The sequence below is a fragment of the Tinamus guttatus genome, unplaced genomic scaffold (assembly GCF_059628265.1).
Source record: "Tinamus guttatus ecotype Peru unplaced genomic scaffold, ASM5962826v1 Tinamus_guttatus_pri_ptg000242l, whole genome shotgun sequence".
Taxonomy (NCBI): Eukaryota; Metazoa; Chordata; class Aves; order Tinamiformes; family Tinamidae; genus Tinamus; species Tinamus guttatus.
In genome coordinates, this window is record NW_028288776.1 from 4,214,106 (window position 1) to 4,233,463 (window position 19,358).

Consider the following 19,358-nt stretch of genomic DNA (forward strand, 5'->3'; position numbering starts at 1 on the left):
TGATTTGTCATGCACACAGTGATTCCTTTGTCGGCTGCTGTTCCCAGCAAGAGCTATGTGTCTTTTTCCTCGTAATGCTGGTGCTACTGTTCGCTTGAGGGCATGTCACTCAGGCCTTGCAGAACAGTTTTAAAAAATCCTGTTTCTCCTTATGGATTCCGACATAGAATTTTTTTCCTTTTTGCACTGTGCATTTCACATCCACAGTTCATCTTGTTTTGCTCCATCTGGGCCCTGAGGAACACTGGGGAAAGGAGGTTTTGCTCTCATGGTGCCATGTTTCTCCCTGTCTTAAAACTGAAATGCAGGGGCTTTACCAGGAGCTGTTCTTGCCTGAGAACTGCAGGATCACACTGTGGATCAAATCCTCTTTGTGGAGGGATTACATTTCCTGCCAAATATGTGACATGGTTCAGTTTGAAGTACATAGAGAACTAATCTGTGACAAGACAGACGTTTAGCAGTGGCTTAGTATCCAGGACTGTCATAGGAGACAGCTCTAAGCATCTGATCAAGCAAGGTCTTCCAGTCAGAGTCTGCATGGGCCTTGGGATCCACCCCAAAAAAACAATTTCAATTTCTAGGGATGGTATCTAATGGCACTTTAGTGCAAATTTATATATATACTACTGTGGTGTGGATTAGTAGTGTGAAATTACACTGGGAGATGACACCTGAGTAGTCTTTTTTAAAAAAATTAGTTTCCTTTCTACCAGGTCTTGTCACCGCTCTCCTAATCTTCACCATTCTCTGTATCTCCTGTCTAAGCCTCTTCTTAATCTTCAAAATATATTCATCAAAGAGATAACAAGTTTCATTTTTGTGTATCCCAAAGGATTTCCTTGTGAAAACAATGCTATTGAAAATAATGATGGCAAACTTGTAAGGAATGTGTGGACGCTTTGTCGAGATTACCAAAACCTCGGTCCAGCTCCTGGAAGAGAACAACATGAACAGGCGAGGGAGATCTCTGTCCTTGCGGCGCTCACAGCAAAGGCACACAGTGTCCTTCCCATGCCGAAGACGGGCTGAGGCGGGGACGCTGTCACTTCCACACAGGAATCTGCAATTCCTGTCCTGCTTGGAATAGTTGCTTGGCAATAGTGCGACATTGGCTTTGTGCCTCTTAAAAAAAAAAAAAAAACTCAAACAGTCAAAAACCCCTCATGAGAGCAGGTTTTAAAACAGATATGGCAATCTCAAATATGGCAGCATGTTCCTTCTCTGGAATTAAGAAATTTTTTAAAGCTGGCCAACTTGGGATATATCAGCATGACTATAATCCCAGGATCCAGCCCATACTTCAAGATTTCACAGATTGGAATAATACTTTCATGAATAAAATAACACAGGATAAAGTCTTGTTTATGATTCCTTTCCTCAGCAGATTAGCTCTGTACATCTTGTAACACAGGTTCGCTCTGTGAAATATCAAGCACTGCAAGAGACCTGTTGGAAAATAAATTGCATTATCCAGCCAAACCAATATCAGAAATGTCCCAGAGTCTACACTATCTTAATGTTGATTTAAAATCATATATTCTTATTATCTTTTTATGCCTAGTAAAGCAATGTGATGGAGCCTCTCTTTTGCCAAAGCCATATTATCCCATTTCTCTGAGTTAGGTAAACTGCAATGTGTCTGCTTTACAGATGGGTAAACTTAGCATAAAGAGAGGGAAGCCATTGTTTTTAGTCAAGAATGCCTAAGCGTAAGCACTTTCCTCTATATTGGCCATCCACAGTGGCAGTGGCTCTGAAAATGAGTCTTTTTCCATTCATTTCTATGACAAATGATTTTATTTTAAACAATTCATGGATAAAATACATTAGCCATCCCTAGGGCAGGAACCTGAAATCAAGACTCCCACATGAAGACACTACCTGCTTGGTTACAGATGTGCTTATGGGCTCAGGGCAATTGAATTACTCTTTCCAAGCTCAGGAGGGATGGGATGAGTTTCTGCCTTCGGACTGATGAGGACAGGGCTATTTCCTCCTCCTCTTCCCCCTTTTCTCCTTCCTGTGTTTGAATAGCTGTGGCTGTAGCTGCAGTAGGTGCCGAGCTGCTTCCCATATTCTGGGCGTGCGATGTTTACGGTTCCCTGTCAAATTTAGGTCTCAATAAGAAATATGGACTGAGCTGCTGATCCCTGGCAGGCCTGAGGCTTTCCTGGGCACACACAGGGCCAAAGCACAGGCATTCATCAGAGTTCCACTTCTGGGGCCAGAATACTTTTGTGACACTGGGACTAAGAAAATGGCCACTGAGCAAGGAATTGAATGAATATCCCACTCACTAGCCCATCCTTTCTGGCCTTCATTTCAATAAATGTTGTATAAATTATAGTACAGTATAAATTATAGGTATATAAATTACAACCTGTAACCTGGAATATTGGGCCTGACTGTGGTTTTAACCTGGATATTATGGCACAGCTAACATACTGTTTCTATCATTTTAATAATGTTTATAGAGCAAGCGATTGTTGCAGTTAACGCTGCTATCATTTTTCTTTACGTGTGTGGTTGGCTATGATGGCAGTTGTGTTGTTTCATTTTGAGTATTTAAGGCCCTTAGAAAAAAGTTTCAGGTAATTATCCAGTATAGATATTTTCAGAAAGACCTAAAGTGCATAGGGAGGCACCCCTTTTATAGTGCATATTTCTCAATAAATATAGAACATGTTCCATATTAATCTGCGCAAAATCTATGGAAAAGATCACCAGCTGGGATAAAACACTAACGCTTAATTTAGTTAGATGTAGTTATGCCCTTATATTCCAGATGGGGATCAAGCCCAACATCTTACAATTGCAAAGATTTCAAAGATGCAGAACATTTCTAAGATCATTGAAAAATATATTTTGCATTTCAAAGATAAAATACAGAAACCAATATGTCATCAAACCATTTAATTTTCTTCCAAGTTTGAGAGCAAATTGACAGGAGATCAGCAATTGGCAGGAGAACAAATGAAACATATTGAAAGAGCCAATTTGCTAGTATCGAGGGAGGCAGATGTGTCAGTTTTACATCTGCTGAAGCAAAGTCCTTAGTGTTTTTTTCCCCTCCTCCTTTTAAAACATATTTCATTACCTAAAGGTTTAATTATTAGATAATTGAATAATCCTTCATAAATGACCAGGAAGCATTCAGCTCATGGAAGAGCCCCTTTTATCACTGTGCTATGATTGTGGCAGTTGCATCTCATTTATGGAAGTTCCTGATTTTTCCCAGTACTCCTCACACCTGACACACACCAGATTTCAATTGCTATTGAATAGTTTCCTGGGCCCCAGTACTCCATATGCCAATTGGCTACCTCTTTCTTGAAAGAGTTATAAACAGGGAAGAGAGGGGAAAGTGGCTTAAGGTTTCTGCTGACAACCTTCTCCAGATATCAGGCAGACAGACATCATGCTAATGAACACCAGAAGGAGAAGAGATGGTTAAAAAAATAACCACCAAGGATGAATGTTTTTGTGTTTTAAACAAAGCTATTAAGGTGAGACCCTTCCACGTTTGCTTTCTTCATGAAACAAGTGGGCAGGAGCTAAATCTGTCAATAGGTGTTATTCAGAACTGCAAGTCGAAAATGTTGCAGCAGCAGTGTTGAGGGAACACACACAGATAACAAAATGTAATTCTCTGCCCTTGACCTCCCAGTTACTGTTTGCTAGCTTCTAGCCTCTTGCTAGCTTTTAACGTGTCAAAGTCTTGTGAGGAGAACTTGAAAATGCAACCAAAAGTGAGGTGACACAATTATATGATTCTCTCTTATTAACTTTCCAGACACTTTATGTGTTATAGCCAGGGTGTGTAAGTAAATGAGAAGGCCAATGAATTTTATGTGAGAAGTAGCATAGTACCTCTGGATTTGCAGAAGCTCTGTTGTCAGGCCCTGTACATCTGAGCAGGGTTTTTTGCACGTGTGCACATGTGTGCACACACATTTGTCACTTTCTGTTAGCTAAAAGGCATAGACTTTCTCTGCTGCTAACCTTTCTTTGTAGTTCTTTGTAACTGCCCTTATGTAGGGTTTGGTTGTTGGTGTAGTCATGTAATTTCAGGGGCTTAAAAAAAAAAAAAGGTATTGTAAGACTATTTCACATACTAAAGGTATTTCTAAAGCTCTTAAGACCTGTAACCTTGAGGTGCCCATTGATGGTTAAAAGCAAGTAATTGTAGTCAATTAGGGTAGACTAGAACATGCACACACAATTTATGATTTGCCCTTTTTCCCATGTTTTGGGGAAATCTTGTGAAGAGTTTGCTCTCCTCTGCTGGAAAGTGATTCCTCACTATGTCCTCCAGGGTTCGCATCTGCTGACTGGGCTGGGATGCCTCCCCTCTGCTCTTTGAGACCATCCCCATCACCAGGCCATGGGAACTGCAGCTCAGGCCTTAGAAACAAGTGAGCAGAACATGTGTAGCTTCTCTTGAGTCTCAAAAGAATGTTCAAAATTAAATTCCCCTAATCTGGGTTGAATTACCCCCTTAGCTCTGTCTCTTAACAGGACACACAACTTCACAATTCCTTCTTGCATCATCCTTCTCATCAGAAAAACCTTTCCGGAGTCCTGAAAGGAGGCTTCAGACTGTTCCACTTCTTAGGATTCACTGTTTGGTTTACAGTGACACTTTGAAGACCCAAATAAGATCAGTGTGCCAGGTGCTATACAAGCATGTTTGACCTTTGGCGGTTAGGGTTGGTTTGTTTAAATCAAAATAGACAAGGCAGAAGGAATGCCTTTATAGAGGGGAGCTGAAACAGAGGTAGGTTAAATGATTGCTAGAACTCCCTTGGCAGTCAGCAGCAAAATCCGTTAGTGAATGTAAAGCTGGTGGCTCTCGCAGGGGTGCTGCCTGGCCATCAGCTGGGGATCCGGCTGATGGTGGAGAACAGGTGGAGCAGGAAAACCAGGAATGGAGATTCCTATACAAAGGCAGGAGCAGGATCTGTCTGGAGGGTATGGAGCTGGAAAAAGGGGGCATTTGCCCCCTCTTGTGCGGGGGGAATTAGCAGTGGAGAGGGCTTGTCATGGCAGGAGCATTGAATGCACGTCCATCTGCCTACTGGCTTTCTGAGTGTGTATCATATGTGCAGCATCCCAGGAGTCACCAGCCAGGGGCCGATGTTTGCCTGCACCATTTATACTTGCCTGTTTTACCTCTTGTTATTGGGGTAACCTCTTGCCTGCAGCAACTCTGGTGGACCCATAATGCTGGGCTGCTGCTCTCTAATTGTGCTGTTCCTGTCGTCATGCCCATTGTCCCCCACCAGAAATCAGAGGAACAGAGCTGCAGAGATCGTTAGGTGGAGTGTTCTTGTCGTGCAGCCCAATGGAGAGTCCCTAGCCCTTCCCCATGCTTTGTATAGATTTGAAGAGTTCAGTAGCAGCTGGCAAATGTTGAATTATTAAATTGTCTGCAGCACTTCATATAATTATTGCCCGAGTGATAATATGGCCAGATAAGCCCAGTGTCGACAAGCAAACGTGTCCACCTTTGGGGTTTGGTTAACAGGCTTGCTGTTTTGGAATTCAAGAAAAGTCCACTCTGTCAGGAAGGATTTAAATAGAAAATTAAATGAGTTTGCCTATTGCTCTGCATGACAGATTTTTGTTAGCCTCCAAGGTCTGCATGATCAAACCAAGCATGTGGAAGTAAGGTACATATTTCTGAGTGCTGTAATAGTTGTCGTTATTGTGGAGGAGCCTTGAATATGGGCAGTTACTTAAAAATGTTACTTAATCTAGTAAATATTTCATGGCTTAATAATATTGTACATGGAGGCAAAATAGGTATGGCTGACATCACTTTTAGGTGGCTGCTTGATTTGCTTTCCATTCAGAGGGAACTGACTTTCTGGTGATCTTTCCTTCAGGGAAACAAATGTAGGAAAGAAAGATGACTTTGCAATTATGTCTCAACTAGAAATAACTGTGGCAGAAGCCCTGTTTACTTTTCCCATCTTCTGATAAAGCACAATTAGTGCACTGCTTGCTTCTCATTGCGAGATGTTTCTAGATAGTGTTGTTCAGGAACATAAGCTGCCGCTGCAGCCATTCTTTAAATATGCAGTTGAAACAGCTCCACTATGATGACAGCGAACATCAAAGCAACAAAACACACAGTTTTATCTGATGAGAGCAACAATATCTCAGCTAATAAAATGGCTGTTGTCGCTGCCCATTGTATAGATAAGGAAGCTGGGGACATCTGGATGCCCTTTGTTGGCACGCCAAGTCCCCATTATCCTATGACAGAACCCTCTGCGCTGTGATTAATGTAACTTGTTTTTTGCTTTTTTTTGTGGGGGGCGGGAGGGAGAAGCACTTAAATAAGAGAATTTCATGGACATTACTTACAAGATGTTTAGTTTTAAAAAAATAAGTAGAGCTAGGAAAACATGGCCTTATTTAATCTGCCTGGGATGTCCTTGCCACATTCACTTATTTGCATTGTATGCTGGATGTAAACAACTCTAACTCTGTAGTTCTTGTATTGACCTCTTCTGGCATCCAGATCAAAGTACTGTCTGCAATAAAAATAATACTATCAATACTTCAGTGTCTTGTTAGAGTAGGGTATGTTTAAACTTAAAATAACACAACACTGCAGCCTTTGGCTAAAACAGACACCACAGAAGTTCTGGAGAAACTCATTACTCAACAAGAAAGTCATCATTATCTTTGCTGTTTGGCCTAGAAGAGGACTTGCTCTGAACAAATTTTTTGTTCTTTCCTGGGACTTGCAGGGCATCTCTTTTGCTTTCAATGTAGATAATGTAAAATATCATGAGGAAAGGGGTGCTAAGACAGTTTATTCACATTCCTGGATGGGTTTTATGACTATCAGAACCTTCCTCTGAACAATGGTCAATCCCAGTAAGATACATCAGCCTTTAAGGAGTGTGAGGTTACCAATTCATGATGCTGTGTGCTGCTCTGCCATCCCTGAGGTGCCTTCCCCCTGTCTCTAGCTGTGCCCCATCCATGATCTTTCAGTAGTCTTTGGAGGAGATCCTCATGGTTGACTTTACAGTGTTTGATTTGGAGCCAAGGCAGCTGCAGTAAGAATTTGAGTTCTAACCCAGTGTTCTGTGTGTAACAGCTTGCCCATTTGAAAATGTGTTCTTCAAAGGATTTTTTTCTCTAGTATGTATTTACCCTTGGAATGTAAATCTTTCCCCCTTCAAAAAACTGTCTTGTGTTTCCAGTAATGCTAATTATAATATAAAGATTGCAACAAACCTGAGCAAAAAAATCTTTCCCAACAAACTACTCTGATTTACAGAATGATCTGGAACTTTTAAAGCAACACTGAGGATATCCTATAGAACTGCCTGTGCTGCTACATCCAGAGACAGGAGAGGAGGACAAAAGGCAATGACTTTTTTTTAATGAACAAAACATTTGATATGTGATGCAATAGCTTCCCTCCCTTAAAACTGAAAGAACAGAATCTTTACTATTGTTTTTGCTAAAACCATTTATTCTCCAACACTTTCAAGACAGAAGCTTGTGATTCTCTTCCATATATCCAATAAACTGCCCAATTTTCAGGAGTCCTTAACATCCTGTGGAAAGCTACCTAGTGCTTCTGGAAGTTCAGTCAATTTGATAATCAAGACACTTCTCAAAATGCTTGAATTTAGATGTAGGTACTGACGTTGATCAGTTATTTTAATAACTAAAATGAAGCTCTATTTTTGAGGGTGATGGCGGGTGGGTGGGTGGGGGAAGGTCTGGTGTTGCCAAAGGAGGACTTTTGTACTCGAGTGTAAACCTGAAGGTTGACTTGGAATAACCTAGTGAGGCTTTCTGTGCCACCTGGTTCTGGTCAGACCCCAGGTGTGACAGGCTGCAGTAATCTGCTGTGCTTTTTTTCTTGTGACTTCTGCCTTCTCTGCAAGGGAATTACACCTTTCCCTTTAACCAGGAGCCATTTAAACTAGATTTTTCTCTGTGTTTTGTAACTGGGACTCTGTTTCTTAGTGTCTACTAAGATGAGTTTGTGCAATGCTGGACAAGGCAAGGGAGTAGCAGGTAGCATCGTGCTATGACCAGGCTAATAACAGCTGAACTTAAACAGCTGATTCACCTGGCTACTGAAGAGGGCTAAGGCAGTGTTGCTGCTTCCCACACGACCTGCCTTTGAGCTCTGCACAGACCTATCTCCAGTTGCCAAAGGATACATGGCTTTTGTATAGTTTATCTACACCTTTCCACCTGTCAGCATTGGGGCAGCTCGTAGTATGGGTAAGCATAAGTGTTTTCAGTTCTGACTTGTGCCAAGTTTCAGCATTATTCCCTATTATAGGTATTACGTCTGTCCAACTGGGAGATTTCTTTGAATTGGAAGCCGCTCTCATATTTTTGCTGACTGTAAAAGCAGAATGTTTCATATCTTTGGGCTAAGGAAGTCCTTAGTCCCTGTATCTCAGAGTAAACATCCTCAGTAAAAAAAGACAAGCTTATGCAGAAAACATGAGCAGAATATTTGAAAGTAGTATGCAATAACTATTAGCAAACAGAGCTGTTGGTGTAGGCAGCAAAGTAGAGTCACTTTAACATGAAGTGAGTTATCCTGACATTCAGAATTCAGTGAGGACCTGAGTGGGTTCGCTCATTTTATCATTCGAGACTAAAGCCTTCTGGATTATGTGCCTTAAGAAGAAAGGGCCAAAAAGAGCTAATGGCCATTTTGTATGAGGAGAATGCAGGCTCATCTCTTCAAAGCTGTAAGGCTGAGGACAGAAGGATGAAAGAGGAAATTTGTTTTTTTACAGCAGTCTGGTTTTGGAAGAGGTTGCCCCAGAAAGGAGGAATGCTGTATAATTTTTAAATAAACAAATTTCAATAGCATAATATGTGAATATTACCCAGGAAAAAATGACTGCAAGAAGCCCCAAATCTGCATCCCTTAAACAGGCTGTGAGCAGTACTGTAGACTTGGCTCCCCTGACTTTTATAATCCATAATTCCCCTTGCATCACTATATTTAGCTGTAATTCATATCAAAAGACTAAAAATGAAAGTTATGTATTTTCATAGTGAATTTTGTTAGCAGAAATGTACTGCTGAGGTCAGTCTCTAAGAACATGACTGTCAGTAACAGTTAAGATATTTTCATCATGTAGTAAAATACTTGCAGCATTGACAGTAGCTGGAAATACTTAAAGTGGTTATTGTTGTAGAAGTCATTAGCCTAGCTGCAGAAATACTGGCATGCTTTCCCTTTGGGTAGAATTCCTCAGTCTAATTGTCTCCTCCTTGCCAGACCATATTTAATATCTTCAGGTTGGAGATTGGACACTTTCCAGTAATTAATGGCTTTTCTCAGTTATAGATTGTAATGATTTCCTATTGTGAATTAGTCTATTATGTAATAATGAAGTTATTGAGTTCCAAAGCATTTAAATGGGATCACTTACAAACAGAGATAATATAAAAAATTGTCACCAGCTATGTGGGTCACTGTAGAAGATGCACAGTTCATATGTAATTTGATCACAAGCAATTTGACAAGGAGAATGAAACAGGTGCTGAAATTTTAAAATATGATGTCCATTCTCTACTGGAGTTATTTTCTTTTAATGAGCTAACCTTGATATTAACCTAGACAGAGCCATATAAGTCCATATATCTCATAGACTAGTATTAGGTCACCTCATATAACCTTCATAGTAGTACTGGCAATCAAATTTCATCAAGCTACTCTTGTGCTTAGCACTATAACTTGGATTTTTACAAAAGAACATCATGAACTCAATGTCTCTGATGCACAGAGTAGACTCCTTCAAGTACTTTCTCCACTCGGAGCGTAATTAGTGTGTGATTTCAGAAATCGATGAATACTGCTCCACAATGGGGGGGAAAAAAGCTCCTCCTGTAGCTGCTGTTTTATGGCCTTCCACATTATTTGAGCTATTACTTCTCTCAAAGCAATTTTACCACATCTTTTATTGTGTTTGTTTTTTTTTTTTTTTTAAATCTAAAATGGAGCATAATGTAGATCTCAAGCTTAAAAACAATAAATGTTTTTAATACTGTTTCTGATATGTTATGGCAAATTATTTTTGAAAAGAGACAATAGATAACGCTCCTCAGACCATACTCTACCTTCCTCTGCCTGACTCAAGCTGGGATGTGTTTTCACATCTTGCTTACCCACACCATAAGGGCACCGCAGCGGTTGGCCTGTGTAAGCCATAATGTGATGATGCATTTCCTGGCTGTGTTGTTCAGAGGCTGAAAAAATATTTCCCGTTTGTTTTGAAATCTGGGAGAGTGCTGCATGGATTTCTTTTGTCCCCCCTTTAATCAAAGTGTTTGCTAAGCTATTTTCCCTCTCTTATCTCTTGCTTGAGACCAAAATGTTTAGAGCTGAGTGATGACGTCTCTCTTGCTCACATCCTGTCAGATGCGAACCTCGGGTTGCTTGAGTTCATTGTATGGCTAAATGGAAGCTCCGTGTGACTTGAGCGGTAAATTAGATTATTATTCTATCTCCTTCTACTGAGTGTCTATAGTGTTTTTTTTAAGAAAATGTATCTGGTCATTTATTCCCTGTATCCAAAGTCAGGCTGAATACTCAGGCAGTTCATGTCTAACCTGTGTGTTTCCATTTTACCTGTGCCTCCTCACTGTCTCTGACAATTACTGTCCCTCCTCTTTAGCATTTCACTAATCTCATCAAGCCAGGTGCCCAATTGGTGTGAATTAATGTCAAATTCCTGAGGGGAAGGTGGGAAGGGAAGCCTGGTGTGCTCCAGGTGCAAGGAGGTCATGGTCTGCTTCCCCTAAGAGTGAGTGGCAGCTCCTGGTCCCTCGTGCCCAGCTCCGACGTTCTGGGTTGTGCTCTTCACCCACCGCTTGACAGGCGTCCTGAGGCCCAGCTCATCCCGGTCGGCAGGGGATGTCTGATTGGCTCTGACTTCCTCTGCAACGGGAGGAGTAAATCTTCCTGGCATCTCGCTTACAGCATTTCCCCTCCTGTTCCAGTTAGGAAAGGGGTGTCACCCGGATAGCAAACAATTAATTTGGGGTTTGCACTCCTAACCTGAAGCTCCCCACCAAATTGCAATGAGACAGCTTCAGTTCTCTGTTTTCTCTAATTTGAGCACACTATTCCTTTTCATTCTCAAGTTCTGTAGTTGTTAGGCTGGGTAATTGCATTGTTTCTGGGCAAGCATTAGCATTTTTAAAGATTCTTTTTTTCTTACTCTATTACTTGCATACAACTGGTTACAAGTTACAGATTTTCTTTTTCTGATGCTACCCAGACATTAAAAAGCATGACTTAAAAAAGACATTCTCAGTGTCAGACAGTGCTTGCCTAATAACATATGTTCATCAGGTTTAATTTGTAATACCTGAAAATTCTAGGAAGAGATGAGGGAAACAGTTTGGATAATATATCAACCTCTCTAAACCTTGTCCAGTCTCTGAATAGACTTAGCCTGTGTGTTTTGAATATATAGGAACACTTTCGTATTTATGTAATTTTCTGCCCTCCTCTTCAAATTGGAACTCTTGGATTTTTTGTGAGACCATTTAGCACAACCAGGCACACAAGAACTGCTGATCTCAAGTCTTCTCTACCTGTACACACTGGCTATGAAGTGTATGCTAGAAAATATTTTTTGTTGATCCAAAGACTTTAGGAGTTCAGCTAGGCAGTGGAGTCCTCAAGTCCAAACCGTTTAAAAGCTCCTGGCAATCTGTGTGTGTGTGTGGTTGGGTTTGTTTGTTTTTGTTTTTTTTAAAGGCACCCAGAGAAGGTATTGCAAAGGGCTCTTTCATGGAGATAGAGAGTTATGAAAATCTAGAAAGGCAGAGCCTTCAGTTACAAGATTTCTTCTGCAGCATGATCCCTTGCCCTGGTGTAGGACAAAGACAAATCGGGCCCATTATGAAAGCAATTCATATTAAAATGAGAATTCCAGCCCAGTTCTGCAGTCTCAAGTGGTTCATATAAGCATCTGCTCTTTCGTGCTGATTTAGACCAAACTTGAATGCTGAATCTTTGGAGAATCATAAACAAATTGTATTAAATTACCATTAATGGAAACAGATTGCTAGGAAGGAGAGGCGAGGTTGTTAATGGTGTTGCTGTTCTTAACTCCGGCTGTTGGGGCTGCGGAGTGGCGGTCCTGCAGCACACAGGTAATGTATGTGCGATCACCCACTGCTCTGAGACCTCCAGACAAGCTAAGCACAGCAGGGTGAGCAGCACCGGAATTTGTTTTACAGGAAGCCTTTTATTTCCTTGCTTTTGAGGGGTTAAGTGAGGCACTTCAAGTGCAGTTCTCCCATGGGGTTTACACAAGAGAAGGGTAGTTTTAGTTTCCCCTGGGGGCTCTGTAGCAGCTTTGGCAGCAGAGGCTGCTGTCGAAAGAGAGCAGCCGGTTGCAATGAATCAGTGTATTCCCCAGCCGCCCTGGCTGCATTTCCTTCCTGGCCAGCGCTGTCCACCTCAGACTACTGAGCCCAACAGTGATCGGCAGTCCTGGGCTGCCACTGCCACTCTTGATGGACACGCAGGCCCCTGAGGCCTCCAACCCTGGCTTCAAAAGGCCCGGATCATGGCAAAATTATTTGTTGTTTCAATTGCTGCCTTTTATGTCATCTGGCAAATACACTGAACGGAACAAGTTGCAAGTATGTTATGATATACGGTGATGGCGTCTGTATGGGTTGTTTGTGGCCCTTAATAACATTGAGCTTGCATTCAACTTATAAAAAATCACTGCTATGCCTGTTTAGATCTGGCTTTAGGAAAGCTTGCTCTGTCAAACTACAAGGAAGCTCTTGATCCAATACTCTGGGGAATTCCAGCTTTTCTGCAGAGCAGCCAGGAGCCTGGACATCCTACACGGAGCCTCCAGGCTGTGTGGCTCCAAGGCAGGCTTTGCAGGTGGCAGGTACTTGAGTGACCAGGTCCTGCAGCTGAAGGTCATCCGCCTAGGTGAGCTGCCTCCAGCTGGTTGCCTCCAATGATGAACTCCAGGTCCAGCATTGCTCGTTTTTCCCTCAGGTCACTTTTTCAGTTAGTAAAAGTCATCAGCCTGACTTCTCAATTTAATTCAGTGCATGCCAGAGAGCCCAGAATATTTTCAAAGATAGGAAATTTTAGTTCTACAAAAATCTTATTCAATGAGAACTGAAAATATCCAAATTACTTGCTTTAATTTAGGTGATTGCATCCAATTGTATCTGTTTGTTATTTGAGGTGAAGGGAGAAGCTGTTTACCTCAGAATTTATTAAAAGAAATATATATATATATTGTGTGACTCTGAATGAGTATGACAAGTTTCCCCTCCAAACTAACTCTTCATATTGTATATCATCATATCATGGCAGAGTCTGTCCTAGCAATGTACTCAGTGCAATGGAAATACTTCAAGACAGTTTGGGGTTTTTTATGACAATAGATTTAGCAAAGTTTCCCTCATGGCACTTTTTTCATGTAAAACATAACAGCAGTATTACAAAATATATTCTACACCTAAAATTGATAGTTCAAGGGGTTCTATCATCATAATAATAATGAATTATATAGACTTTTAACTGTAGGTATCCCGAAGTTTTCCTGTGAGACCATAACTTAACAGGGTATATGACATGATAAATTTGATTTTTTGGAGAGCAAATGAAATATATTGGAAGAAACTTGGTATATACTTTTCCTTTAAATTGTTCCAATGGCATCATGGTTCTAAAATCCACAAATTATTCTTTTGAGGTACATCTTACATATCAAGTATGACTTAAAATTTATTTTAAAAATGATATTTATTTCTATCAGTCATAGAAAAGGTTTTTTATCAATGCAAAACAAAAGTGGTAGAGATTTATTTAACAGTGAACATTATTACCCTATATGAAAGTGTTTATACAAACACTGCACCCAATTCATGGTCCTCTGTTTAGAGAAGACTATGTTAATGTTTGAACTTGTGAGTCAGATTGTTCAATTATAATCCCAAATTTGGTTTCTAGATTAATGAATACCTTCAGTGCTAATGGAGAAATGCCATCTTGTCAATTCAAAAAGCAGTCTGAAAATCAGCGCATCAGCAGCCCTTCAGATGTTTTTGCTTTAGAATGTCCTTACACATTTTCTCCAAACAACCAGCATGGTTACATGCAACTAATAACTGATTGTTTAGCTGTAAATGCATTTGTTTAAGTGTAAATGCATTTATGCACAGCAAAATACATTTCAGTTGCATTTTCAAGGTAAGAATGAAGTATAGGTTTTAATTTCTACCCGTACCAAGGAAATATACTAACCATATTCACATGCACCCACATACCTATCCTTATAGCCACCTTTGTATAGGCTGTTTAACTCAGATTTCCTATGACATTATTCGTAAGTTTCCTCCCATTGTGATTTTTAATGATAAGACTTTGAGGGCAAATCGGATATGATGGCTGAATTGCCATTTTAAATAAAGAGTTTTTAAAAACAGATCAGCTATTCAGCAGATGTATGTCAAATAGATGTGAATACAGTATTACCATTTAGGCATAATAATTAACCTTGTCATTTGGCCAGTCTTGTTTCTAAAAGTCTTTGAATTTTTCATCAGTAACTGAAAAAAGAAAAAGTCTTTATAGGAGTGTGCATTTCCGAAACACTGGCTGCAGTGTTCAAGGGGTATCTGCCAGCAGTGAATGCACATACTGTAATTTTATTGGATAGCAACAAAGAAGATGGATTATATGCTTGTTGCCATTTAAAGTATCCTCTCTGTATTTGTGGAAAAACACTTGATGCAAAATTTCCTATCTTTAAATTCTACTTTTTTTCCTAACTCCCTTTAGACCGCAAATCCAATAATATTATAAATTATTTAAGAAGTTGGAAAAATATCTTTAAAACCTTTGGGTTTCAAACTGGATTTTTTCTTCACATAGCAGTTCAAACTGGTGACAACATTAAGAACTTAAGGATTTTTTTGTTGTCATGGTTGACCTTGTAAAATATTTTTACAAGCACAGCCAGGAAGATTATTTAAGTGCATCTAATCAAAACTAAATAGAACTACTTTTTTTTTTTTTTTCTCCTCTCTCTCTCTCTTTTTTGAGAACTTGTTCCTCATTTGCCTTTTTCACTAATCTGGTAGTTTGCTAACACTGCAAGGATCTATAAAATGTTCTACGTCACAGTTCCACCTGCCAGACAGGAACGGTCACTTTTCTGCGCTCAGTTTCTCAGTTTGGATTCCTAATACTTCTCCCTGCCCCTGTTCATGTTTTGATTGAAGTGATTCTGGATTTACCCTGGCATTCTCTAAGATCCAAATCATGTACCTTCACTGTTTTCTCATGAATATCAAAGCTGTAAAATAAATATTGTTGGCATGTGTTGGCAGAGTGTTTTCATAGTTGGATTCCTCACTAAATTACATTCAATTTTGGTTATAATGAGTGTAATCCATTTGATACTGTTGACCCAAATTTCCCTGAAGAAAACAGCAGTTCTGAGTTAGTGTTTGCATCTTGGAGTCCACTGAGTAACATGCAAATTCATATCAGAGGTATAACCTGAAAAATGCACTGTGCCAGTTATTCCAGGGGTCAGGAATAGGCTATACTGCAGAAACGTATTCCTGCTATGCTTTACAGCTCTTGATGTATTTTATTTTTACCACTTCTTAACTTACATGACATTGTAGTTATCTATATCCTGTCTCTGCAAGCACCTTATGAGAACACTGGCCATCAGGAAGCAGAAGCACCTTTATGAAACTCATCCATGGGCGGCTTTTCTGAAACCATATTTCTTCTTCCTGTCATGCTTCTTAATTGTTCATCTTTTGCAATAAATTGTTATATCTCTCCCTGTTACAGTTCTTTCCTCTCATTTATCATGTCCTGAGTACTTTATGCTTGAGAACAAGAATAAAATCCCAGCAGGCTTCAGGAAGCCTTTAACATCCTTCCTCTGCTTAGAGAGTGTCTTTTTGCTTGGGAGGATTTTGTTAGCTAATTTACTTGCCTCAGAGTTTTGGGGTGCTTTGACAAAAAGTAGACTGTTGGAAAGATGTAAGTATTAGTTTTGCGAGTGTTATTGTCAGTCTAATAGATTTTCTGGCTAAGGCAGCTCTTGGTTTTTGTTTTGTTTTCCTCTCAGGTTTGGTCATAATTATTTAATAGATCTCAGGGATCTTGGGATGTTCTAGAGAGAAAACAATTTTATTGAATCACTGCAGATTGACTGTATGGTATAATGCAAGAGTTTTTTTTCATTTGACCTTTGATCAAACTACCCTCATCCTCACTCTCTCAATAAGAGCAGATGCAGAGACCATACATAGAAGAAGTAATCTTAAAACCTGAATGTGTATCCCCTTCTTTGTTGTATCATGGGAGACATGGGATTAGCCCTGTGAAAGAGATTATATGATTCTATAGGTACAAAATTGATGATTCATGCAACAGTCTTTGAGAGGTAAAGATCAAGTCATGATTCTTGCTTGTCTGTTTGTCATCATTAATTATCTCAAAGATCTTAAGAAAGGATTTAAAAAAAAAAAAGGTCATTGAAGGTTCATGTCAGAGTAGGACAAACTTTTTAGCAATTTGTTGTCTGGGTATGCTTAGAAATATCAGAAGATCTTCAAAAACAGGATGAATAAAAATGTCAATTTAGTTATACTGATTCTGCCTTGGTGTTGGGAAATAAGTGACTTTTTCACATCCCTTTGGGCACTATTTTATAATTCTGAATTCCCAGGCATGTCCTCGGGCCTATTCTGGAGGTTAGTTACCAGAAAGGTTACCAAATACAAGCATGACAACACGTACATGACCAGATCCCCTCTTCCAAATGAATATATCATTAATGCTTGCATTCCAGTATCCCATCAGTTTTCTTTTGGTTTGTTGACTCACACAGAACGAGGGCAGAGGAGTGCTGCTGAGCACCTGATTTCTTCCTTGTCAGTGGGAAACCTTTGTAGGCAAATATGAAGAGTGCTAGTTCAGCATTATAAATGTAGAGAAATAATAAAATAAAATACCCATGGCCAAATTAAGCTTTTATTTTATTGTTTTCTTCAATTGGCAAATGCAAATATATTTCTCCATAATTTATGTCTTGACAGATGATAATGAATGTGAAAATGCTACTCAGCCTTGTGGAGAGAATGCCAATTGCACAAACACTGTGGGAAGTTATTTCTGCATGTGTGTACCTGGTTACAAATCCAGTAATGGTCAACAAAGTTTTGTACCCAATGATGGGACCTCCTGTGTGGGTAAGTTATTAATGTCTTCCAACCAGCTTAAATTGTCATTCTGTTCTTATTGCTTCTGTTAATTATCACCATCTAACAAGCTACCTTCAGATTTGTGAAGCTTGGAGTCTGGATATAAAATTCCTGTGATTTTGTCTCAAACAGATTTAATATTCTAGTTCAAGCCTACATTTCTCACTGAAAACATTGCAGCTGCCACTGGTTTCCATAATACTGTTATCCTCGTGCCACATGCAGTTTTAGACAATGAATGTAGAGTTAAGTTAAAACAGTGGCCCTCAATCCAGTCATCCTTTATGCCACTGTTTCACTGAACTAAGGGGGTCGTGTTCTCACAAAAAAAAAAAAAAAAAAAAAAAACCCTGCATTCAGTTGCCTCCTGACAAGCATTCAGTTGCCTCTTGCCTTTTGTGATCCAAATATCTTTCGACTGGGGCTTTGGTTTGGATTTTTTTTTAAGTTTGATCAGCAGCAATGAGCAAGATGCACAGTTATCCTACCTTCTGCGCCATCCTTCAGGTTTTGCTTCCATTGCAACGGGATGGATCATGTTCAAGATTACAGGGGCAGAAAAATTCTTGAGGAAAAAATGTTATTTCTGAAAAGCTATGCAAGCCTTTAGGATTTCCTTTGAATGGAAGGACTGTAACTACTTCTCTTTTCTCAACCCCCTGGTAATTTTCTCTGTATGTTGCAGAAGTCCTCAGGGAATGGGAAAATGAGAAATAAATCTATTGCCCTTTACACCTTTGTGCTGACTGTATCTCATTCTAGGTATGTTTTTTGTGAGCTTGTGAGTGCTGACAACCTCTCATCTTACTGCTTTTAATATCAGCAGAAAGGCAGCATATTAAGCCAGAAAGTGATCTAATCAACATTTCTTGTCCGTTGCTTTCATCTGTCTAAAAGAGCTCTGCTTTACCCAGCTGCTATGAATCGTTCTTAAATTAGCTGGGATTGAGACTGTTAGCACACTGAACTGCAAATATTCTTGTAGTTCTCATCCAAGCTTTGATTTTTATCAGTTACGACATTTTCTTGGCTTCAGAAGTCTTGTCTTCAGAGTTATTTCTGTGACTGTTCCTTAGGTCACTTCAGCTTTTTACCATAAACTTGCTAATTTCTTATATTTCTTTCTTTCTTCTACTGGACAGACTGGACAGTTTCATTTTTATCGTGGACAAGGGGTTAGTTCATCATTTCCCTCTCTCCTTCCTTCCCTCCCTCCCTCCTTCCCTTCTTTCTCTGTATAGGAGGACCTGACAGCTTCCAAAATTCACACTGAAATCACTGAAATGAAAAATTACCTATGGGCACTTTTGGTCGTTAAACATGGGTTTACATGTTCCCATCTCATTAAACCTCTTCACATCATATATTACTTTACCAAGCAGTAAGTCCTAAACACAACTTTTTGATCCACAATTAATTTTACACTTTATCTAGCAGATAACCATAATAGAATATTTTGTGCTCAGTGGATCTATCTGCTATTGATAGATGATGGGACTTATATTTAGGTGTCTGCCAGTAGTATATTCAGGCTGTGCTACACACAGCTGAAGCAAACATTGATGTTGCCCATGTACAAGTCACAGGACAGAGCCAAGCATCCATCTTGCACAAGTTTATAGGCCCTGATTTTGTTCCCTAATTCTACGTTGTCTTCAGTTTTCTTTATGATATATGTGTGTAACATATATCAGTACATGTTGAAAACACAGTGCTTGGAATGTGGAGAGTGCCATTGCACAACCTTTTTGTTTATAGACAAGTGCCATCAAAACCTCCCAAGTGTGGTCTATGGTTGTGTAGGTGAGTCCACTGCAAACTCTGGGTGTGTGCACCTGTGTGTCTTTCTCCTTTTTGGAAGTGATGAGGCTGGATACATCGAGGTAGTAACTGTGGGAAAAGTCGGTCCCCCCTTACTGCAATCAAAATGTTAACTCTAGTTGAGGGACAGCATTATTTCATTGCATTATCAGTTGGAATTGGGAAGAGGTGGCAATGAAACATGCAGATAGAGGTAGAACAGGAGAGCAGAAGGGGAAAGAGCAAAAAGGAAGATGTGGAGA

The 19,358-nt window shown here is 39.8% G+C and overlaps 1 protein-coding gene across 1 annotated transcript in view; it reads left to right on the forward strand.

Annotated features, from left to right (window-relative positions):
- Positions 1-19,358, forward strand: part of ADGRL4 (adhesion G protein-coupled receptor L4) — a 71,298-nt gene that overhangs the window by 17,128 nt on the left and 34,812 nt on the right. The window contains exon 3 of the mRNA XM_088526088.1: positions 17,131-17,283. Within this exon, the coding sequence (XP_088382214.1) occupies positions 17,131-17,283 (153 nt within the window). The remainder of the gene's footprint in view (positions 1-17,130; positions 17,284-19,358) is intronic.